At 36.9% G+C, this 26,171-nt stretch overlaps 1 protein-coding gene across 3 annotated transcripts in view; it reads right to left on the minus strand.

Annotated features, from left to right (window-relative positions):
- CTNNA3 (catenin alpha 3) overlaps positions 1-26,171 on the minus strand; it is a 1,978,275-nt gene that overhangs the window by 165,139 nt on the left and 1,786,965 nt on the right. For all 3 annotated transcript variants that reach the window (XM_055425631.2, XM_055425630.2, XM_088841920.1), the window contains one exon: positions 13,064-13,245. In XM_055425631.2, coding sequence (XP_055281606.2) covers positions 13,064-13,245 — 182 coding nt within the window. The remainder of the gene's footprint in view (positions 1-13,063; positions 13,246-26,171) is intronic.

A 26,171-nucleotide genomic window follows, 5' to 3' on the forward strand; every position in this document is an offset into this window, starting at 1 on the left:
ATTTTCCTGTTCTATGGCAGTCTTTGGCAGCGACACCTATCGATTCTGAGAATGTTGGATGGTTTAGCTTTGGCAAAACATGAAATGTGTCTACTTCCCAACGAGTTACCACCCTGCGGAGTTGTGAATCTCCTTCTAACACCCTAGGTGTGACACCCTCAAAGTCTCTGAGCATCCTTTCCACAGTCATATTTTAGCATCCTTTTCCAACTCGATTCAAAATATGTCAATAGTAAAACATCATGCCTCTGAGAGGGAAACAGATGTAGAGCAGGAATATCTGATTAACTGTTGGTGACCTATCCTTTCCTTTCCACCTCTTGTTCTAGTTTCCAACCTTATTTCCCTTCTGTTCCAGTCTGGGCCCAGTCAGTTATTTCAATATATTCTTTCTAGTAGTTTCACTTCTCTCAGTCCCTGGAATTCTACTGAAAATTCTTTTACATCCTAGGATTGTAGGTAAATCTAATTCACTAGTTTTCTCAGAACAGGTGGAGAGAATCTATTCATTCTACTAATGAATGCATTAGGCTTTGAATTGTGTGACAGACCATAAGTAAATGACTTACTGAATACCTTTCAGACTGACTACTTTTTAAATTCCCAGATCTTTTTCTGTTTTGCTACTCAAACTTTCACTCCACTTGTATCTTTTCAAGGCTCCACATATTCCACATCACTCAGCAAATAGAATTCATCAGTCATTTACTTACTCATATTCCCTCCACTTATTCATACATCTCTTTCCTCTTTTAGAAAGAGATATTTCTTCCTCTTGCCCAGGATTCCTAGAAAAAGGATTCTTACGTGCCTCTGTTAAATGATACATTTTCTTTTTTCTCTTTAAACTTATACTAGTATTAGACATATTTTTTAAAGTAAGCTTGCTACATTTACACATTAGAAATAATGATATACCTAGCATATTTTACAAAATGATTGTATTTTTATATTCACACCACATTTTCCTCATTTTCTAACTTCTAGCTCTCCACATTAATCTACTAATATGAAAATTTTATTTTAGAGATCCCTTAGAAGTTTTAAAAGGCACTATATGTATTCTTCATGTAGCAAAGCATACTATTAACACTTCTAAATTCTCCCTGAGTACAGATAGACCATTTTAAATTTCATTTCAAACACTTACATGTTCCCTGTGTAATGCTGCTATTTCAAATAGTTTGTTTTATTGTCTTGTTCTGCCAAAGCTTATTCGAATATACCAACATGTTTTCTGATTTCTTTGCTCACCATTGCTTCTTGCATCTTAATTCTTCTTTAATGGTAGCATTTTTTTGGATATGTAACTTGAAATTCGTCAGTTTAATAGGTCGTAGATGACATCACTGTCTCTTAAAGAGCTTTATTTGACCCAAGACTCCAAGGAAAATCATTTTCTCTGATGCTCCCTCAAGCTGGTGGATGGAAATATTCCTAGTTTCCTTTTTAGAGTCAGAGCTCTAGGCTTTTCCAAATATCTCATCTGTAGCTCCTCTATCTGTCTCCTCTTAATGCCAAATGGGCATTAAAGTTACAGTCTGAGAGAACAAGATGGTGGAGGAGTAGGTGGAAGTGGAGTTCATCTCTTTCCACAGATACAGCAGGGATACACCTTCAGACACAGAAGTGCACGCAGAACACCAGCTGAGAGTGGACAGGAGTACCTGACAAGTGAAAAAGGATATACAGACTCACAAAAACTCGCTAGGATGAAGGAACTAGGGGAAAAAACAGGAGTGTTAGTAGGATTGGACCGGTTCTTAGTGGGTGGGGAAACTGAAGCAGGAGTCTGATCCCTACACTGGGGCAGTTGTCTGAGTCAGAGGAGAAACATCTAAGGCTGAGAGTAAAACAGCTGATCTGCGGCAGCCTAAATGAAATGAGAATCAGACAATTCTTGCTGCAGCTATACATACCCCAGACAGGGATGCAAGTCTCCTGGAAAACACAGCACCTGGGAGCTGGAATTTAGGGACTGTGGAACAATCCCAGGGCGAGGGCTGCTGTTGACTGCAGAGAGATGGATGGAGGGGATGTGAGGGAGAAAATTGTGGTAAGAAATGCCTGTGGAGGAAAGCTGGGCAGCCATGGCAGTAAGGAGATACTGCTGAGTCACATGTAGCGGGTGGAGCCATCACCATAGCCTCTCTTCCCCGACATGCCAGCATTGGCAGCTGAAGAATAGAGAGACTGGCCCATCAAACACCTGATGCACTGAACTACAGAGTAGGACCCTACCCAGGGTGCCCCTTTAAGTGTCTGATGCACCAACCTACAGAGTAGGACTCCATCCAGGGGGTCCCCTCTATGTGCCTGACACACCGAACAACAGAGAAGGACCCCAGGCAAGGGAGCCCTCTAAGTGCCTGAATAGGTGGAGCTATGGAGAAAGACTGGCCAAAGAGGCCTTCTACTTGCCAGTTACAAGAGGTTTGACAAAAGCCTTTGATAGGGCCATAACTCCTGTGGTGGAGGCAGTGCATGTCCCTGCACACTTGTTAGCACCAGGGTCCCTGCAAATCAAGCAGCTGCACCACCTTCACGCTCAACTCCCACTGGGTCAGAACTGTCACAGGGGAAAAATCTCTTGGGTCTGTGTGCACAGGGTCACTTCGGTAGTGTTCGACACTTTGTAACCCTGTAGACTGTGACCTACCAGGCCTCTCAATCAGAGAGGGGAGTTCTCTAGGCAATACTGGAGTGTATTGGCCAATACTGGTTACCATACCCTTCTAGAAAACTATATATCCTGCTACCCTAGCTGCCAACTTCCCTGAGTACCTGGTCCTGCCAGAACCCCTGCAACCCAAGCAGTTGCACCACACCTCCACACCAGTCCCTCACAGGGGCAAACCCAAGTCTTCCAGGCCAGCCTCAGGAGCAAATCCCAGTGGACAACCCACATACAGAGGTGGAAATAAAACCACAATTGAAACCCAGGGGCAGCGTGACTAAGGAAGAAGACCAAAACCTCCCCACCAGCTATACAAGATGCAGATTAAATCCACACAATCAACTAGGCAGACTCTGTGTCTATGGAATATGTAAAAGGTCACTGAGAGCTCCCACAAAAGAATACGCACTAGTTCTGATAGCTTTGGACATTGACGGCAAGAACACATTGGAGTAGGACCAGAGAAGCATCTGAGCTGGCCCCACAGCAGGTCCAAAAATCAGCACAGTGTTGGAGAGCATCCTAGGAAGGTGAGGTGGACTGTGACTCCTACCAAGGGGAAGGACTCTGACAACAGTGACTCAAGAAAAACATTTATTATTCTTATGTTTTGACTTGTTCTGTAGATTCTTTTGGATTTTTTCTTTCTTCCCCCCTGTGTTGTAGTTGTCCTTTTATTGTCACTATGAAATCTAATTATGCTTTTGAGCTTTTTTTCTTTTTTCCTCAGTCACATTTTTTATTGTTGTTATAACCTCTACCTCTGTGTTGGGTTTTTGCAGTTCTGGAGAGTTTTCCTTTCTCTTTTTAATTTTTTTTTCTCTTTTTTCAATTTTAATTTTAAAAAATGAAAACTTATTATTTTTTCTACATTTATTCCTTTCTTTGCTTTTCCTACTGTTCTTTTCCCCTTGCAGTTAATCTTTAATATATATAAATCTGCTTAATCTATCTATTTAACTTTGCATTACTGTACTTTCTTTTCCTCTCAACATACTTATTAGTTTTATTTTCATTAATTGATTCTCCAATTGTCACTTTGCTTTAGTTTTGTTTTACAGGTTTGGGCTTTTAGTTAGTTTTGTTCTGGTAGATATAATTTTTGGTTTCCTTTTTTCACCAGGTGGATCTATTGTACTTTATTTTTGTTGGACTGTTTTGATTTTGCCAATAGATGTAAAATATATGTGTATATTCAATCATAACTTTTTATTGTTGCTATAAACCTCTAGATATCCATTGGGCTTTCACACCTCTGTGGAGTTTTCCTTTTTTGTTCTTTTTTTTTTAAATCTTCTTTTTCTCTTTCTTCTTCTGTTTTATTCTCTCATTTAATAATTGTAAGTTTTAATTTTTTTAAACCTATTATATTTTTTCTACATTTATTCCTTTGTTTTCCTTTCTACTGTTCTTTTCCCCTTGCAATTAATCTTTAATATATATAAATCTTCTTACCTACCTCTATTTAACTTTGCATATCTATTCTTTTTTTCTTTCCAATATATTTGTTAGTTTTGTTTTCATGGCTTTATTCCCCACTTGGCACCTTTCTTTAGTTTTGTTTTCCAGTTTGTGCTTTAGTTAGTTTTGTTCTTCAGTTCAGTTCAGTCGCTCAGTCATGTCCGACTCTTTGCGACCCTATGAATCACAGCATTCCAGGCCTCCTTGTCCATCACCAACTCCTGGAGTTTACCCAAACTCATGTCCATTGAGTCGGTGATGCCATCCAGCCATCTCATCCTCTGCTGTCCCCTTCTCCTCCTGCCCCCAATCCCTCCCAGCATCAGGGTCTTTTCCAATGAGTCAACCCTTCACATGAGGTGGCCAAAGTATTGGAGTTTCAGCCTCAGCATCAGTCCTTCCAATGAACACCCAGGACTGAAGTGTTGTTCTTAACTGCTAAATATAATTTTTGATTTTGTTTGCTAGGTCAATCTATTGTACTTTGTTTTTGTTGGACTGTTTTGACTTTGCTAATGGGTGTATATGTGTATATTCCATTATTTTAGTCATTATTTGCCTTATTTTGTAACTGCCATTTGTCTGGGCTTCATCTTTGGTTTCTCATTTTTGGATATTTGTTTTAATCTCACTTAATGCCATAACAAACCACTTGTTGAAGCTTCATTCTTCACCAGGGATCAAGCCCTGAGCCTTTGGAGTGGAAGGACTGACTCCAAGACCCTAGACTACCAGAGGAGAACTAACCCTAGGGAGTATCAAATAGTGAGAACTCACACAAAGGAAACCACTTGAATACAAGACCCAACATCACCTAACCACCAGTAGCACCCTGTGCAGGACACTTCATCTAAACAACAAAGAAAACAAAAATACAAACTCAATCATTAGCAGACAGCATTGCCACCTCACAGCCTTGCCCATCAGAGGAAAAACAAACAAAAAAAGAAACAAAAACTTGGCACAAGTTCACCCTATACAAAGCTTGCACAAACCACTGGACTAATCCTAGGAGGGCAGAAAGCAAAAGGAAGAAAGAATTCAACCTTGAAGCCTAGGAAAAGGAGACCTCAAATATAATATATGGCAGAGAAATACTACAAAAATGAAGGAACAAACTAGAAACACAGAAGTCCAAATAAATGAAGAAGAAACAGCTAAACTACCTGAAAAAGAATTCAAAATAATGATAATAAAGATGATCAAAAACCTTGAAAACAAAACGGAGAAAATATAAGAATCAATTAACAAAGACCTAGAAGAATTAAAGAATAAATATACAGACACAACCCAATTACTAAATTAAAAATACTCTAGAAGGAATCATTAGCAGAATATCTGAAGCAGAAGAATGAATCCATAAGCTGAAAGATAAAATGGTGGAAATAACTTCTGAAGAGCAGAATAAAGTAAAAAGGATGAAAAGAACTGAGGATAGTCTCAGAAACCTCTGGGACAATATCAAATGCACCAACATTTGAATTATAGGGGTCTCAGAAGAAGAAACGGAGAAGGCAATGGCAAGCCATTCCAGTACTCTTGCCTAGAAAATCCCATGGATGGAGGAGCCTGGTGGGCTGCAGTCCGTGGGGTCGCTAAGGGTCGGACACGACTGAGCGACTTCACTTTCACTTTTCACTTTCACACATTGGAGAAGGAAATGGCAACCCACTCCAGTGTTCTTGCCTGGAGAATCCCAGGGACAGGGGAGCCTGGTGGGCTTCCGTCTATGGGGTCACACAGAGTTGGACACGACTGAAGCGACTTAGCAGCAGCAGAAGAAGAAGAAGAAAAGAAAAAGAAAGGGTATGAGAAAATTTTTGAAGAGATTATAGTTGAAAATTTCTCCAACATGGAAAAGGAAATAGTTAATCAAGTTCAAGAGGCATGAAGAGTCCCATACAGGATAAACCCAATGAGAAACATGCCAAGACACATACTAATCAAACTAACAAGACTAAACACAAAGAAAGAATATTAAAAGCAGCAAGGGAGAAAAACAGGTAATACACAAGGGAAGCCTCATATGCTTAACAGCTGATCTTTCAGCAGAAACTCTGCAGGCCAGAGGGAAATGGCAGGATATATTTAAAGTACTGAAAGGGAAAAATCTACATTCAAAATTACTGTACCTAGCAAGATCTCATTCAAAATTGATGGAGAAATAAAAAGCTTTTCAGACAAGCAAAGTTAAGAGAATTTAGTACCACCAAACCAGCTTTACAACGAATGTTAAAGGGACTTATATAGTCAAGAAATACAACAGAAGAAAAAAGATCTACGAAATCAACCTGAAACAATTAAGAAAATGGCAATAGAAACATATATATAATTATTTTAAATGTATGGAGGCAAGAACACACAGGGGTAGGACCAGATTAGAATATGAGCTGCCCCACAGCAGGTGCAGAGATCAGCATGGTATTGGAGGGCATCCTACGGAGGTGAGGTTGACTGTGATTCCCAGCAAGGGAAAGGACTCTCAGAGCAGTGACTTATGGACATGGGGAGAGGGGAGGAGAGGGTAAGATGTATGGAAAGAATAACATGGAAACTTACATTGTTAAGTGAGTGAAATTCCCTCAGCCGTGTCTGACTTTTTGCGACCCCATGGACTATAGAGTCCATAGAGTTCTCCAGGCCAGAATATTGGAGTGGGTTGCCTTTCCCTTCTCCAGGGGACCTTCCCAACCCAGAGATTGAACCGAGGTCTCCGGAATTGCAAGCGGATTCTTTACCAGCTGAACCACAAGGGAAGCCCAAAACTTACATGACCATATGTAAAATAGATAGGCAATAGGAATTTGCTGTATGGCTCAGGAAACTCAAAGAGGGGCTCTGTATCAACCTAGAGGGGTGGGATGGGGAGGGAGATGGGAGGGAAGTTCACAAGGGAGGGGGTATATGTATACCTATGGCTGATTCATGTTGAGGTTTGACAGAAAACAACAAAATTTTGTAAAGCAATTATCCTCCAATAAAAAAATAAATTAAAAAAAATGAACTGAAAGATAAAGATACAAGGTACAATTAAAATCACAGAAATTGATAATGTATGTTGGTAAACTAATTATGTAGAGTTAAAACAAATAATTGTACTGTTGTGTTCTGAAAATTGTTGATACTAATGAAACAACTGACAAAGAATTAATCTCCAAAATATACAAACAGCTCCTGCAGCTCAATTCCAGAAAAATAAATGACCCATCAAAAAATGGGCCAAAGAACTAAACAGACATTTCTCCAAAGAAGACATACAAATGGCTAACAAACACATGAAAAAATGCTCAGCATCCCTCATAATCAGAGAAATGCAAATCAAAACCACAATGAGATACCATTTCACACCAGTCAGAATGGCTGCTATCCAAAACTCTACATGCAATAAATGCTGGAGAGGGTGTGGAGAGAAGGGAACCCTCTTACACTGTTGGTGGGAATGCAAACTAGTACAGCCACTATGGAGAACAGTGTGGAGATTCCTTAAAAAACGAAATACAAGTGCCATATGATCCAGCAATCGCACTCCTGGGCATACACACTGAGGAAACAGCAGAGACTTGGATGTGTGGAGCAGTCTTTTGGACTCTGTGGGAGAGGGCGAGGGTGGGATAATTTGGGAGAATGGATTGAAACATGTATATTATCATATGTGAAATGCATCTGACGTGGGTAATGTTGATTCCTGCTTTCTTCTGAGTTCAACTTGTGTTTATTTCTTTTAAATTAATTGATTTAAAGTTAAAATCTTTGTATTCAACACATATGCTCTATGTATCGGCTAAGGAATAAACAAAATGAGTGGGTGTCTAGAGCTTAAATTTATGTTACTCCTTTATTTTTTTGTTTGGGTAATGTTGATTCCTGCTTTCTTCTGAGTTCAACTTGTGTTTATTTCTTTTAAATTAATTGATTTAAATGGTTCGGTTCAGTTCAGTTCAGTCGCTCAGTCGTGTCTGACTCTCCGCGACCCCATGAATCACAGCACGCCAGGCCTCCCTGTCCATCACCAACTCCCGGAGTTCACTCAAACTCATGTCCACAGAGTCGGTGATACCATCCAGCCATCTCATTCTCTGTCGTCCGCTTCTCCTCCCGCCCCCAACCTTTAATGGTTAGGTATCCTAATTCATTCAACAATTAGTATTATATTCTATACATACATATGCATATACAATACATATATATATGTTCACTGTGGTATATACAATTATACATGAATTCTATTTAGACTGTTATAAGTTCTAGGTATAAAACAATAAACAAGTCAGATTTCATACTTTCTGATAGGGATATTGAGGCAGCACACATATAAACAAATGAACTAGGTAATCCAATAAGCGCTAATTATAAACTGGAAAGTAACAGTCTTGTGATATAGATAAACAGGTTACAAGAAGTCTTTACAACAGATGGCCAAGAACTTCTCTGATGGACATCCTAAGACTAGAAGAAACAGCCATGCAAACTCATACAGGTTAACCCTTATATCTGTTTTTATTTCTTTTCCTTTGTGTTTATGTTCTATCTACCCTCTTTGCTACATCTTTGGCTATAGCTATTCATCTTTTACAATTTCATTTTATCCCTAGCCAATTCCCCATTCTCTACAATCTAGAATGTACTCTAGTTATTTAGAAATCTCTAGATCATGTGCTGATCATCTGCCTTCTTTAATTTACTACTTTGATTACCTTTGCTGTATTATCTACTCTTCTCTCATCTACCTTGTAATGAATTAAGAAGGCTTTTTTCTCTGTCACCACTTACTGAAGGCACTTAAACAAAAGTAACCATAAATTTAGAATTGCCAAAACTATAATATCTTTTCAATCTTCACTTTAATTAAGACTCCTTCATGCAGAATAATTAATTGATCATTCACTGAAACTTATCTATGACTCAAGAATCCTTCTTGGCATATTATAAAATTTCTTATTATGCCTTCCTTGAGTACTTTGTCTTTATGGGATTCTATTTCTTCTTCTCACTTCTTAAAAGCTTTTTTTTTTAATCTCTTGACTTTGTCCTTGATTGCTTTTATTCTAATTTTAGATTCTGCCTGTATACATACACTTTATACTAGAGAACTCTCATTGACACACTTATCAAGCTGATATAAAATAGTTCTTAGTTCAGATTTCTTTCCATGATGTGTTGTTTCCCATATAAAATGTATGAACACTCTTACATGCAGCTCAATAAAAAAGAAAAGAAAAAATGAATCAAAGACTGGGCAGAAAACTTAAGTAGAAATTTCTCTGAAGAAGACATACAGATGGCCAAGAGACACATAAATAGATACTCAACATCAGTAATTAGAGAAATATAAATCAAAACTATGATAAGGTACCACCTCACACTTGTCAGAATGGCCTTTATCCAAAAATCTACAACCAGTAAATGCCAGAGAGGGTGTGGAGAGAAAAGAACCTTCCTGAAGACTCTTGAGAGTCCCTTGGACTGCAAGGAGATCCAACCAGTCCATTCTGGAGGAGATCAATCCTGGGTGTTCATTGGAAGGACTGATGCTAAAGCTGAAACTCCAATACTTTGGCCACCTTATGCAACGAGGTGACTCACTGGAAAAGAGTCTGATGCTAGGAAGGATTGGGGGTGGGAGGAGATGGGGACGACAGAGAATGAGATGGCTGGATGGCATCACTGACTCGATGGACACGAGTTTGAGTGAACTCCGGGAGTTGGTGATGGACAGGGAGGCCTGGCGTGCTGTGATTCATGGGGTCGCAAAGAGTCGGACACGACTGAGCGACTGAACTTAACTGAACTGATACTGTTGGTGGGAATGTAAATTGGTACAACCACTATGGAGAATAGTATGGAGGTTCCTTAAAAAACTAAAACTAGAACTACCAAATGACCCAGCAACCCAACTCCTAGGCATATATCACAGAAAACCATAATTCAAAAGGATGCATACACCCTGATGTTCATTGCAGCACTATTTACAATAACCAGGACATGGAAGCCACCTAAATGTCCATCGACAGAGGAATGGATAAAGATGTGGTACATAATACAAGGGACTATTACTCAGCCATGAAAAGGAATGAAATACTGCCATTTGCAGAGACATGGGTGGACCCAGAGGTTATCTTACGGAGTGAATTAAGTCTGAAAGAGAAAAACAAATATCATATAATATCACTTATATGCGGAATCTAGAAAAAATGGTAGAGATGAACTATTTGCAAAGCAGATATAGAATCACAGATGTAAAGAGGAAACTTATGGTTACTAAGGGAAGATGGGGGAGTAGGAATGAATTAGGAGACTGGGATTGACATATACTTACTGCTGCTGCTGCTAAGTCACTGTGAAGTATATACTATCCTAGGACTTCCCTGGTGGCTCAGAAGGTAAAGAATCTACCTGCAATGCAGTAGACTTGGGTTCGATCCCAGGGTTGTAAGGATCCCCTGGAGGAGGGCATGGCAACCCACTCCAGTACTCTTGCTTGGAGAATAGCCATGGACAGAGGTGCCTGGCAGGCTATAGTCCATGAGATTGCTGAGTCGGACAAAACTGAGTGACTAAGCACACATACTTTCCTTAGTGGGTAACATTAAGGTGGTGGTGTGGGGAAGGGGAAAGGTTGACATATACTGTGATTCTCTTTAATTTCTCTAGGGTATTTCCTATTTATGTCCAAATATACATATATATATTTGTCCATTCTTCTACTAGGACACTTAAAATTTTTAATATCTGTAAGAATTCATCATATATAAATGACATCAAAATTTTGTTATTTTCTGTTACAGATGTTTACTCAATTCTTCATTTATATTTCAGTATGGTTTCAGTTCAGTTCAGTTCAGTTCAGTCGCTCAGTCGTGTCCGACTCTCCGCGACCCCATGAATCACAGCACGCCAGGCCTCCCTGTCCATCACCAACTCCCGGAGTACACTCAAACTCATGTCCACAGAGTCGGTGATGCCATCCAGCCATCTCATTCTCCGTCGTCCCCTTTTCCTCCCGCCCCCAACCTTTCCCAGCATCAGAGTCTTTTCCAGTGAGTCAACTCGTCGCATGAGGTGGCCAAAGTATTGGAGTTTCAGCTTTAGCATCAGTCCCTCCAATGAACATCCAGGATTGATCTCCTTTAGAATGGACTGGTTGGATCTCCTTGCAGTATAAGGGACTCTCAAGAGTCTTCTCCAACACCACAGTTCAAAAGCATCGATTCTTCGGCGATCAGCCTTCTTCACAGTCCAACTCTCACAACCATACATGACCACGGGAAAAACCATTGCCTTGACTAGACGGACCTTGGTTGGCAAAGTAATGTCTCTGCTTTTTAATATACTATCAAGGTTGGTCATAACTTGGTTTAGGACATTCTATTGATACTTAGAGCCTTTAATGTTATTCAATTTCATGATCCATTTTTATGAGGTCTTTGTGCATAATGCTTAGAAAACTTTTCTCAGGCTTAACTTGAGTGAAATATTCATGAATATTTTCCATTTATTATTATTTTTAAATTATATTTATGTCATTACTCTATCTAAAAGTTATTTTTATGTTTAATGTATGCAATATAAATGAATAGTTTACTAAGTATATTAGGTCTGTTTCAGAATTTTCTGTTCTATGGCTTTTATAATTACATCAAGACTAAATTATTTTAATTGTTCTAGTTTTATTCATTTAGTAACTGGTAAAGCAAGCACTCTATACATTACAGTTCTTTGGCTAGTTCTAGAAAATAATATTTCGAAGTTACAGTCACCCTGCTTATTTAACTTATATGCATAGTACATCAAGCAAAAAGCCAGGCTAGATGAATCACAAGCTGGAATCAAGATTGCTGGGAGAAATATCAACAACTTCAGACATGCACATGATACCACTCCAATGACACAAAGTAAAGAGGAACTAAAGACCCTCTTGATGAGGGTGAGAGAAGGGAGTGAAAAAGCTGACTTTAACTCAACATTCAAAAAACTAAGATCATGGCATCCAGTCCCATCACTTCATGGCCAATAGATAGTGCAAAAGTAGAAGCACTGATAGATTTTATTTTCTTGGGCTCTAAAATCACTGCAGATGGTGACTGCAGCCATGAAATAAAAAGATACTTGCTCCTTGGAAGAAAAGCTATGATAAATGTAGACAGAATATGAAAAAGAAGAGACATCACATTGCCAACAAATGTCCATAATGAAAGCTATGGTTTTTCCAGTAGTTTTTGAAGCTGAAGCTCCAAAATTTTGGCCACATGATGCAAAGAGCTGACTCATTGGAAAATACCCTGATGCTGGGAAAGACTGAAGACAGGAGGAGAAGGGGGCAACAGAAGATGAGATGGTTTAGATGGCATCACTGACTCAATAGATATGAGTTTGAACAAACTTTGGGAGATGGTGAGGGACAGGCAAGCCTGACATGCTGTAGTCCATGAGGTTGCAAAAAGTCAGACATGACTTAGTGACTGAACAGCAGTAACAATAAGAAACATGTTCATTATTTCTAGAATATACACACAATGAACAATTCCTTCATGCACATCATTAAGTCTTTGTAATTTCAAATATATCTGGTTTATATCTATGTATGTAGCTATGAAAATCAATCATTCAGAGAGCTCCAATAGAAATCATAACTTGATTTACCATTTTTTTTAAAAAAAAAAGCTAATATAATACACAGAGAAGGTTCTTGAGACTGAAGACATAAAGTGGCTTCTAAAATTGTTCCTCAGGTGTTTATGAGAAACTCTGCCTCATTTATTTATCAAAACCTCTAGAAACTACCTATAACTTTCTAATTCTTTATCATTTACTTTTCCCATACCATTTAATTTTTAGCACCTTACACTTGGAGAAACTCAAAGTTTCACTAATTTGACAAATTTTTCTAATATCATAAATATTACACACCAATTCCCACATAATTACCTTGTGAAGTCTGTCATCTCCATCATGATCATACACATCTTCTTGGCCAGAACAATGATATCATTGCTCGTATCGTCCCATATCTCAATTTCAGCATCCAGCTTGCTCTTCACTTTCTTGAAGTCAGCAACTTGCTCAGCAATCTTTTCCTTTTCTGCCTCAGGCAATTGAGTCATCTTAGCCTAAAACAGGTGATAATTAGATTTATAATCATGCCATTATGTCAAATACATTTTACAAAGAAGTGATTATTATCAGATGTTTATAAAACTTGTTCCTTAAGAATAGAGACATATTGCCTTTTTGTTTTAAATTTATTTTTAATAGAAGGATAATTGCTTTACAACACTGTGTTGGCTTGTGCCACACATCAGCATGAGTCAGCCATAAAGTTATATAACAAAACTATCAAGGTTTAACTTTTTGTGTAAAAGTCTATTGAATCATAATATTCATATTATGAATCATAATCTACTGTTTGCAACAATGTTAGAATGTAAAATTATAGTATTAGCTAGAACTACAACATTAAATTTATGAATTTCAAAGTATAATTTAATATATGACATATTTAAATCTATTCCTTAATATAAATGTAGGACTTTCCAAATTTCGAATGTATTCTAAATTAATTCAAACATAATTTAACACCTCACATATTACACAAGTGTATACTTCTTTAAATTATACTAACAGTATGCCTCAAAAGGTAGAAATATAAAAAAAAATTGAAATGAGCCTATGTATATGTATGCATATATTTATATTAATAGATGGAATTAATTACAAACACTGAATACACATTGGTAAATAGTACAGTACACATTTATAAATCATATGTATACAGATAAGCACATTTATAAATTCTAAGGATTAATGTGTATATGGTGCATATAAACATATTCAGGTGTGTATGTATACACAAACTATCTGAGAGAAGAATAAAAATGTTATAGGCAAGGTATGCTAAGGCAGCCCTCCCTAATTAGCATCCTGAGATTTGAGGTGTAAATTCTTATGCACAGTGAACTTAATGCACTGGGGTAGTACTATTCTTTGTATATATCATATTTTGAACAGTATGCAGACTTGCCTCTTGCATTTGAAATTTGAAATGTGGGGTCATACTAAACCATCCACACTATTGTGATGTGTTCTTAGGCACCCAGTTGTGTCTGACTCTTTGTGACTCCACGGACTATGGTCTGCCAGGCTCCTCTGTCCATGGGGATTCTCCAGGCAAGAATACTGGAGTGAGTTGCCATGCCCTCTCTCCCTATCTCCCCAATCCAGAGATCAAATCCAGGTCTCCCACATTGCAGGTAAAATCTTTACCATCTGAGCCACCAGGGAAGCCCACCATACCACTACACTACATATAAACAATTACAGCACCTGAAACCTATGACTTTTTATCAAATAAAAAAGAACTCTGAAATGAAAGTGATTTGATAATATTAATCAAGGTCATAAAATTTCATGAGATTGTCTACTCAATCATCTTGTCAAAAAGGAAATTCATACATAATAAAAAAGTAGAACAAGCACATAGGCTTGAGATAGAACATTTATAAATGATAAATCCTATATAAGTGGAACTTTATTTGATTATTCACAGGAAATATATAATAGCTACAATTCCTATGCATTTCCAGATGTTAATTTCTAATTTACCTATCGATGGTAAAATTGGAAGATATAATCTAGAAAGTTTTGCAAAAGTATGGTTACTAGATTCAGAATACTGAAAAGACATTTTATTGAGGCAATAGTGTAGAAGAACAATGAAACTAAAATACATTAATGGAAAGAATTATAAGAATGATCAATGGAAAATCTAACCAATAAATAAAAATCACAGAACCAATGTCAATTATCTGTTATTTATTACCAATCAGAGGCCTAATTCAGGGTCTAAAATAACTTGGTATTTTAAAATTTTCAGGATTAATAATCCATACTTCAGTTATCACAAGGCTTGATACATATTGAGTGTACAGTAAATGATAGTTTCTTCTCTATTTCTTTTTTTTTTTTAACCATACCACTCGGCATGTGGGATCTTAGTTTGCTGACCAGGGATTGAACCCACTACTGCTGTGGAAGCTCAGAGATGTCACCAGTGGATGGCCAGGGAAGTTCAATAGTTATTTCTTATTCAATGAAAATATAAAAATATAATCACATATCTAGCACTTAAATTTGCTTTGTTTTCCTTATTTATCTCAAGAACTAAATTAAGCTATGAGATTAAACTTTTGACTAATGAATGTACAGATGACTCTTCTTTAGGAGGTGAAAATAGATTGTAGTTTCTTTTCTCAGGAAATATGGCCTATGTGCTACCTAAAAAAAAAGCAACTTTTACTGCTGCTGGCATGTGGCAAAGCATGTAAATAAAGACATAGCTACCTTTTAAATCATGGTATTCAGTTCAGTTCAGTCGCTCAGTCGTGTCCGACTCTTTGTGACCCCATGAATCACAGCACGCCAGGCCTCCCGGAGGAGGCCAACTCCCGGAGTTTACTCAAACCCATGTCCATCGAGTCGGTGATGCCATCCAGCCATCTCATTCTCTGTCGTCCCCTTCTCCTCCTGCCCCCAATCCCTCCCAGCATCAGAGTCTTTTCCAGTGAGTCAACTTGTCGCATGAGGTGGTCAAAGTATTGGAGACTCAGCTTTAGCATCAGTCCTTCCAATGAACACCCAGGACTGATCTCCTTAAGAATGGACTGGTTGGATCTCCTTGCAGTCCAAGGGACTCTCAAGAGTCTTCTCCAACACCACAGCTCAAAAGCATCAATTCTTCGGAGCTCATCTTTCTTCACAGTCCAACTCTCACATCAAGCCATTAATAAAGCTGTAAGGTACTAACCCACTAAACTAGCTGAAAAATAGAAATGAATTTTCCTTTCTTCACTACTAGTCATTATCATCCTCTCCATTTTCATAAAAAGGTAATTAAAGTTTCAAATAATAAAGCCATAGATCAATTTATTTGGGGCTTCTTTTTATAGTCTTTATCTCAGAGATAATAAATGCATGACTCTGGATCTAAGAAATAATGTTGAAGTGTATTCTGGCATATGGTGGAAACATTTTCACTGTCTTCATGATATAGTTCAAACTATTCTAGAGGTGATCTGAATAAGTGTATTCCAAGTTCTGTTCCTTGGAATGTCACTGATTTCCAATATGATCTTGAGGAAGTCACTTAGCTCTCCTGTCTACATTTCCCCAGACACAAAACGACAATAATTGCAACTGCTATCCACCTGTCATGCAGGAAACAGAGTCAATTATTCGATAGCCTTGAGACTGACCCTGTCCTGGACAAGAATTTCATGGATTGCACTCAATTTCCTTAATAACATCTCAACTCACATGGTGAATTACAATTGGCAGATATTTACTCCTGACAAGATAAAGGCCAAAAGTCAGGCAATATTTTATAAAATTAAAAGTTCTGGAGAATTCTGACCTTTTTTTATTACGTGAGGAAAAACAAGAACAAAAAAGCATTAAATTACTGAGTGACAACTTTAATGAAGATTTTAGTGCTTCTGTGAATGACTTATTATATGCCATCAATCAATTTCAATTATTATGAAAATATCAAAATAGAACTTCAGAGAATGTTTGATATTTAGGAATTCTGCGTAAAATTTCCTTATTGGATTATATTTTTGCAGTATAAGCAAAGAACTGAGGTATGAAGTTCAAGAGAAATCAAGTAAGTGGAATTTCTGACATTATTACTGACTGGCTAAGTGGTTCTACTCCTGCTCAAATATATAGAATACAACTCTGATATAAAGAGCTATTAAAAGCTTTTTGAATCCCTGCCATCCAAATGAAATTACATTGTATATTAACTGATTTAAAAATTTATTCCAAAAGACAATGAAAATAACATTATATATGCTAAATACTCTTCTAGTCAAGTTAACATATATTTAAAATTTAATCATCATAGCAGCACTATGAGGTAAGAACATTCTTACTCTAATATTATGGATTATGAAACTGAGTCTCTAAAAGGTTAAGTGATTTACTCAAGATTGTAGTGTTAGTAAATGGTAGAACCAGGATGAAAACCCAGAAACTCTAGCTCTAGAGTTTTCATTCTATCACCGGGCCTGCAAATGAGAGGAATACCACCCACTAAATACCAAAATGTCTACCTTCTCCTCAATGGTATTTCTCTATCACCTTCTACTTTTGAAATGCTTATTCTCCATAGTATGTCTCATATATTTTAAAATCGAAGTTTTCTTATTTGTAAACTAGAAAAAATTATATTGACTGAACAGATTGTTTTAGAGATCAAATGAATATGAATACAGCTTTTAAAGTTCTAAGTGCTATTAAATGCTAATGGTTACTCATACTAAGAGATTCCGTTCCTCACTGGATACAGTTAGTGATCCTCAGAATTCTAAGGTTATTCTCCTGTTCTTTTTTTTTTTTTATTCTCCTCTCTTCAACAAAAGCTCCCATTAGCCTATAAGGCATTTTCAAGTAATACATATATCATTTATAATTTTAGCTCTAAAACAGAGGTTACCAAAATTTTTCAAAAAACCAAGATAGTACATCTTTACTAGTATATATTTTACACTAAGTCTATTACTTTAACTCTGCTGCTGCTGTAATACAGAAGCAGTAATAGACCCCCATGTAAGCAAATGAGCACAACCATGTTCCAATACAACTTTATATGGACATTTTAATTTGAATCACATACAATTTTCACATGTCAAAAATATTATTCTTATTACAGCTATCCTGAATTTCTTTAACCATTTAAAGATATAAAACAAACAAAACATTTCTATCTCATGGGCTAAACAAAAACAGTCAGTGGGTCAGATTTGACCTGCTGACTAGTTTGCCAACACTTGCCAAATCCTTTATCTTTATTTTCAAGTTTGTCAGAAGTACTACCTGCCTCCCAGGCTTGTACTCTTTTTTTTTAACTCCTTTCATCTAGGACTTCCGTGCTAGCTCAGGAGGTAAAGTGTCTGCCTACAACATGGGAGATCCGAGTTCAATCCCTGGGTTGGGAAGATCCCCGGGAGAAGGAAATGGCAACCCACTCCAGTATTCTTGCCTGGAAAATCCCATGGACTGAGGAGCCTGGTAGGCTACAGTCAGTCCATGGGGTTGCAAAGAGTCACTTTCACCTTTTATCTATCCCATTCGGTTAGGCACAATGTTTGTCCATTTTATCACCAGTACTTTTATCACATTCACCTCTTTCTTTGTATTTCAATTACTATTATACAAGCTCAGATCTTAATTTTCTCTTTCATTTTCAATCCTTCTGTCTTGATACCACTTGATTCAATCTGACTTTGATCAGTTCAGTTCAGTTCAGTTCAGTCGCTCAGTCGTGTCCGACTCTCCGCGACCCCATGAATCACAGCACGCCAGGCCTCCCTGTCCATCTGACTTTGATAAGATTGCGCAATTCTTCAGCCTAAAACATACCCTTCATGTCTTCTTATTGAATAAAGGATATAAATTCCTCAAATAACACAGCTAAATTCAAAGTAGAAAATTCACATAGAATATTTCCCAAACCATAAATGTACAGTTGAACAACTTTTATAAATTGAGTGAATCCATGTACTGAGCTCCCAAATTTAAGACAACAAAAATTTAGCAGCATTCCAAAGGCCTCCATGTGTCCTATTGTAGCCACTATCTCTCAAGAACAATCACATCATCACTTGTATTTCTAAAGCTATAGATTTTCCTGTTTCTGAACCTTATAAAAGTGGAATAATAACAATACTCTTATACCTGGCTTCTTATGTCCAGCTTTTATATATTTGAAATACATCTACAATTGATGCATGTAGTTATAGTCTGTTTATTCTCATTGCTCTATAGAGACAGTATTCCACTTTGTGAAACATAAAACTATTTATCTGTAATTCTATTAATGACCTTTTGGGAAGCATTCTATTTTTGATTATCATGAATAGTGAATATTCAATATTTTTCTTTTTGTGCACATATCGGTGCATTCTTGAGACTATATCTAGGAGTGAAATTACTATGACACAGGCATCACTATGACCTTCGTCTCTATGAGCTTTTCAATGTTATTTCTCCTTCCTTTCAGGCACTTTACACTCAAGGAAAATCAAGCTATTTGTTGTTGCAGGTAAAGATCTTAAGGTATTGCCCACTGATTATTTTGCTCATCTTCTTCCCTCATCTCATCTTTGTTGGCCCAAACTTAATTATATTCCAAGCCAGATTCACTGAGTACATCTTTCTTTTCCAGCTATATGTAATTATTCCTTTTAAAATCTCAGAACATGTTATGAAATCTTCTCTCAGGATGTTTATATTGTTCTCTGTCATAGCCTAGTTGTTTGTGAATGTGAATACTTATTTTACTAGATGAAAGGTCTTTGAACGCATAATCACCTTTCAGAATAATGGTGAATCTATGTGTTGCTGCTGTTGTTGTTTTGGTCTTCTGCTCCGAGACTATTTGTTGTTGTTTAGTCACCAATTCCTGTCTGACTCTTTTGCAACCCCATGGACTATAACCCACCAGGCTCCTCTCTCCATGGAATTTCCCAGGCAAGGATATTGGAGCGGGTTGTCATTTCCTTCTCCAGCTCCCAGACTGAAAGTTTCCTCAAAGTAGGGACATATATATGATAAATGTTTGTTTTAAGTTGCTAATAGAAACTGTCAATGCATAAAGAAAAACAGGAGTGTAGGATTAAAAATTTTATAGCACTGATCTTATATTTTCTTGGTCACTTACATTTACACATTTCCTAAGCTCCTACCTCTAAAAGGGAGAAATTAATTTCTCTTATTTTTTCTGTTCACTTTTTTCATTTTCTTTTTTTTAAATTTAACTTTGTCATATTTGAGTATAGTTGATTTACAATATTGTGTTAGTTTCAGGTGTACAGGAAAGCAATTCAGTTATACATATACCCATTCTTTTTCAGATTTTCTTTTCCCATGTAGGTTATTACAGAATATTGAGTAGAGTTTCTGTGCTATAGGGTAGGTCCTTGTTGATCATCTATTTTATATATAGTAGTGTGTACATCTTAATCTCAAACTCCTAATACCCTACTTTCAAACAGAATTTTATTATTCCTCAGTCAGTTCAGTTCAGTTGCTCAGTCATGTCCAACTCTTTGCAGTCCCACAGACTGCAGCACACCAGGCTTCCCTGTCCATCACCAACTCCTGAAGCCTACTCAAACTCATGTCCATTGCATTGGAGATGCCATCCAACCATCTCATCCTCTGTCATCCCCTTCTCCTCCTGCCTTCAATATTTCCCAGATCAGGGTCTTTTGAAATGAGTTAATTCTTCACATCAGGTGGTCAAATTAATGGAGTTTCAACTTCAGCATCAGTCCTTCCAATGAATATTCAGGGCTGATTTATTTTAGGATGGACTGGTTGGATCTCCCTGCAGTCTAAGGAACTCTCAAGAGTCTTCTTTAAGATCACAGTTCAAAAGAATCAATTCTTCGGCACTCAGCTTTCTTTATAGTCCAACTCTCACATTCATACATGACTACTGGAAAAAACATAGCTTTGACTAGATGGACCTTTGTTGGCAAAGTAATTTCTCTGCTTTTTAATATGCTGTCTAGGTTGTTCATAGCTTTTATTCCAAGGTGCAAACATCTTTTAATTTCCTGGCTATAGTCACCATCTGCAGTGATTTTGGAGCCCAAGAAAATAAAGTCTCTCATCGTTTCCCCATCTATTTGCCATGAAGTGATGGGACCGGATGCCATGATCCTAGTTTTCTGAATGTTGAGCTTTAAGCCAACTTTTTCACTCTACTCTTTCACTTTCATCAAGAGACTCTTTAGTTCTTTGCTTTCTGCCATAAGGGTGCTGTTATTTGCAAATATGAGGTTATTGATATTTTTCCTGTCAATCTTGATTCCAGCTTGTGCTTCATCCAGCCCAGCATTTCACATGATGTACTCTGCATATAAGTTAAATAAGCAGGGTGACAATATACAGCCTTGACATACTCCTTTCATGATTTGGAACCAGTCTGTTGTTTCATGTCCAGTTCTAACTGTTGCTTCTTGTCCCGCATACAAATTTCTCAGGAGGCAGGTCGGGTGGTCTGGTATTCCCATCTCTTGAAGAATTTTCCACAGTTTGTTGTGATCCACACAGTCAAAGGCTTTGGCATAGTCAATAAAGCAGAAGTAGATGTTTTTCTGGAACTCTCTTACTTTTTTAATGATCCAGCAGATGTTTGCAATTTGATATCTGGTTCCTCTACTTTTCTAAATTCAGCTTAAAAATCTGGAAGTTATTTCTCTAATACTACACTAATAGCACAATTGATCTTATCTTTTTACCTACTTTTAAATTTCACTACGCTCATCACTACTACTTAAAATAGTGATATGCTTATATTAGTTTTTTTTTTACTTAAACACATCAAATGATTTTCATTACCCTTTTAAAAAAGATAGGAAAAAAATTGATAATAGAAAAAAGGCAAAAAAAAAAAAAGTTTTTATACAGAGGTTCATTCAAATTCCAGCTCTGTCAAGTACTAGCTTTGTAGACAGTAACTTAACTACCAGCAGTTTCATCACATGTTAAATGATAATAATCTTATTATGGGTTTTCTGACCATTAGGGTTATGTCTGTAAACAATGGTACCTCGAATATATTAGAGTCTTAGTCAATGGTGCTTACAATTAATGTATATAACTATAACAACATGGCCTCCAAGACTTTCTAAAATATTGCGGAAGTGAAAGTCTCTCATTCATGTCCAACTCTTTGTGACCACAGCTTGCCAGGCTTCTTGTCCATGGAATTTTCCAAGACAGAATACTGCAGTGGGTAGCCTTTCCTTTCTCCAGGGGATCTTCCCAAACCAGGGATTAAACCTAGGTCTCCCTCAATGCAGGCAGTTTCTTTACCATCTGAGCCACCAAGGAAGCCCATTATGGAAAAGGGCACTAAAAAATATTCACATAGCTATCTCATAGAGTTGAGGAAGCAATCAAGTATATACTTAGTAAATACATTCCATAAGCAAAAAACTATATAGTAGAGAAGCTCATCATAATTCTCTTATGTAAACTTCTAGAATCTAAATTGCTTATTTTGTAGATAAAGAAACTGAGTTCTAGGAAAAAAGTGTCTTGAAAAATGTTATCCAGCTAGTTAGTGGCAGATTTGTTACATAAATCTACCTGTTGCCATTGTTAATATTTCTTTCTTTCCATAAAATCGTTTTGCTTTACTTAGATATAAATTTTATGTGAAAACTGAATTCTTACGTGAATCATATGATTCTGCTTCCTTCCCTATCCATAAACCTGGATAGAATACGGAGACAGTATTTTATTAAAATAAGTAATCCACAATTACTATTTTTATAAATATTAGGAAATCCCTAATTGATTAATATTATTCACGTGGGTGGGTAACTAGAACTAAACAATCAAAATAAAATGTTTATAAACATTAAAATATACCCCTGATGTATGCATATTAGATAAATATTTCTGAAAGAAGAATTCTTCTTCTTACCTTCAGAGTTTATTGAATTTATAGTAGCATTTATAATTTTTTAATAAGCCCAGAGGCATTTGGGAATGAAGATGTTTTTAATATATCAAAAATATAAGCAGTAGAATATTACTAAACTGGAGTTTAGAAAATCTAAAATACTGCCAGCAGAAATTCAAGCTAATTAAAATTTGGAGAAAAAATTCATAAAAAAGTGTTTTTGGATTGATTTTTAAGCATACTAAATTGTAATTTCAAACATTCTTGAGAATTCATTTAGGAAAGTTTTCCATAATATTTTAAAATGATATTTATGGATTGAAATTGGACTCCGCTTTAAGGAATAATATGCATTTCTATATTTTTATACATAGTCTTTTACATCAAATTTAGAAATATATTTGCTTTACAAAGCAAAAAAAAAATCAGTACTCTTAAAATCTGTGGGGTATACTTACAGATTCCTACTAAAGAAAATCTATCTCATTTTATTATAAAACATTATAGTCTTCAGGGGCTGGGTTGAAACAGAGTTAGGTATTAAATCATCAGGCTTACTTGATTGATTGCCTACCTTCTAAGGGTAATTATAATAATGGAAATTAACATTTGTTCATACTTCCCACATGCCAGTCACTTTGCTAAACACTTTTGGATAATTACACTATTTGAATAATAATATTCTAAGGCTCATATTGTTAATATCTACCTTTTACAATCATGGAAATGAGGCCTATAGGGGACATACACATATTACCTATAAATGAAGAAACATTTCCAATGTGTTTTTGTTGTTTTCTCCTTTTATGCTATCAGTTCAGTCACTCAGTCTTATCTGACTCTAAGCAACCCCATGGATTGCATCATGCCAGGCTTCGCTGTCCATCACCAACTCTCAGAGCCTACTCAAACTCATGTCCATCAAGTTGGTGATGCCATCCAACCATCTCATCTTCCGTCGTTCCCTTCTCCTTCCGCCTTCAATCTTTCCCAGCATCAAGGTCTTTTCCAAAGAGTCAAATCTTCACATCAGGTGGCCATAACTCTTTCTTTATGTCTTCATTTGCAGCATTGATTTTAGCACTAGGGGTTAAATGATAGCCTTGAGAAAAATAGTCATATACTGCTTTCAAACCAACTTACATATTGATTTTAGGATAAAATAAAGCTGTAAAAGGCATTTGGAAAACAGAGAAATTTGAGTATAGATTATTTCAGTTCAGTTCAGTTCAGTCGCTCAGTCATGTCCGACTCTCTGTGACCCCATGAATCACAGCACGCCAGGCTACCCTGTCCATCACCAACTCCCGGAGTTCACTCAAACTCATGTCCATAGAGTTAGTGATGCCATCCAGCCATCTCATTCTCTGTCATCCCCTTCTCCTCCCGCCCCCAACCTTTCCCAGCATCAGAGTCTTTTCCAGTGAGTCAACTCATCGCATGAGGTGGCCAAAGTATTCTAGTTTCAGCTTTAGCATCAGTCCCTCCAATGAACACCCAGATAGATCTCCTTTAAAATGGACTGGTTGGATCTCCTTGCAGTCCAAGGGACTCTCAAGAGTCTTCTCCATTGCTGGATCATATGGCAGTTCTATTTCCAGTTTTTTGAGGAATCTCCACACTGTTCTCCATAGTGGCTGTACTAGTTTGCATTCCCACCAACAGTGTAAGAGGGTTCCCTTTTCTCCACACCCTCTCCAGCATTTATTGCATGTAGACTTTGGGATAGCAGCCATTCTGACTGGTGTGAAATGGTATCTCATTGTGGTTTTGATTTGCATTTCTCTGATTATGCGGGATGTTGAGGATTTTGTCATGTGTTTGTTAGCCATCTTTATGTCTTCTTTGGAGAAATATCTGTTTAGTTCTTTGGCCCATTTTTTGATTGGGTATATTAATGTAAGGTAATTTGCCTCCAATAAAATAAATTAAAAAAAAAAGAGTCTTCTCTCCAGCACCACAGTTCAAAAGCATCAATTCTTCGGCGATCGTGAAGTATTAAAAGTGATTATTAATATTCCTGTGAATGATAACACTATGTGATTATATAAGAGAATACAAATTATCTTAGGAGATACTCGCTGAAATATTTAGACATAAAATGTTATGATGTTGCAAACTTCTTTGAAGTGGTTTAGAAAGACAAAGCAATTATGACTCTGGAAGTATGTTAAAAGTACTGTATCTAGATCATGGAAATATGTGTATACATTACAGAAGGGTTAAATTTTTCTGTACATTTCATGGAAAAATAAAATCAATAAATAAAATAAAATTTAAATTAAAGTAAAATATTAGAAGAAGTATTTTAAAAAATTTAAAAGCTTGGAAAACAGATATTTTCTATTTTCTTATTTTGTCATGGCATCAGGGATTTTTATAGGCCATATAGTTTATTCTCTTATCCTCAAATACAATTTCATCTGTCATATCACTGATCAAAGATGCTTCAACCTCTCCTTGGACATACCTGAAGCCTCAATTCTGAGTTCTCTGGTACTAAGAGACAAATTTTACCAGCAAAAAGTGAAAGAAAGTAAAAGATGCTCAGTCATGGCTGATTCTTTGAGACCCCACAGACTATACATTCCATGGAATTCTCCAGGCCAGAATATTGGAGAGGGTAGCCTATCCCTTCTCCAGTGGATATTCCCAGCCCAGGTCTCCTACACTGTAGGTGGATTCTTTACCAACTGAGCTATCAGGGAAGCCCCTACCAGAAAAAGCAAAAATTGAATGAGACTCATGACCTACAAAAGTAACACTCATAGTTAAATATGACTGAAGACTCATAGAAAACAGGTTCATTCAGGATCCTGGTGTGTATCATATGATTGAAATTTAAGTAAATGTGACTGTGGTTTTTCCAGTAGTCATGTATGGTTGTGAGGGTTGGACCATAAAGAAGGTTAAGCACCAAAGAACTGATGCTTTTGAACTGTGGTGTTGGAGAAGACTCTTGAGATTCCCTTGGACTGCAAGGAGATCCAACCAGTCCATCCTAAAGGAAATAAATCCTGATGCTGAGGCTGAAGCTCTAATACTTTGGCCACCTGATGTGAAGAGCTGACTCATTAGAAGTAAGGCCCTGATGCTGGGAAAGATTGAAGGCAGGAGGAGAAGGGGACGACAGAGGATGAGATGGCTGGATGGCATCACCGACATGATGGACATGAGTTTGAGCAAGCTCCAGGAGATGGTAAAGGACAGTGAAGCCTGGCATGCTGCTGTCTATGAGGTTGCAGAGTCAGATCCGATTGAGGGGCTGAACAACAAAAATAAGTATTCTTATCTATATCATCCTCTATATATTTTTTAATATAAGCATTACAAGGATTTAGAATAATTTATATTTAATTGCATCATTGTTTTCTTTAGATCTTCATTCTAGGTTTCTGTAATACTTTTTCTCTCAGGTCTTGCCAAGGCTGAAAAAGTAGAAATCCTCAGGCTTTGAAGCTATACTGCTACACATAAATAAGGAACAATTCAATAAGTAAATATTATAAACTCTGTGAGAAATCCAATCAAGTCTTAAAAAGCCCATTCATTTTA

This window comes from Moschus berezovskii, chromosome 12 (genome assembly GCF_049115385.1).
Source record: "Moschus berezovskii isolate FMDL1 chromosome 12, NW_MosBer_1.0, whole genome shotgun sequence".
Classification (NCBI taxonomy): domain Eukaryota; kingdom Metazoa; phylum Chordata; class Mammalia; order Artiodactyla; family Moschidae; genus Moschus; species Moschus berezovskii.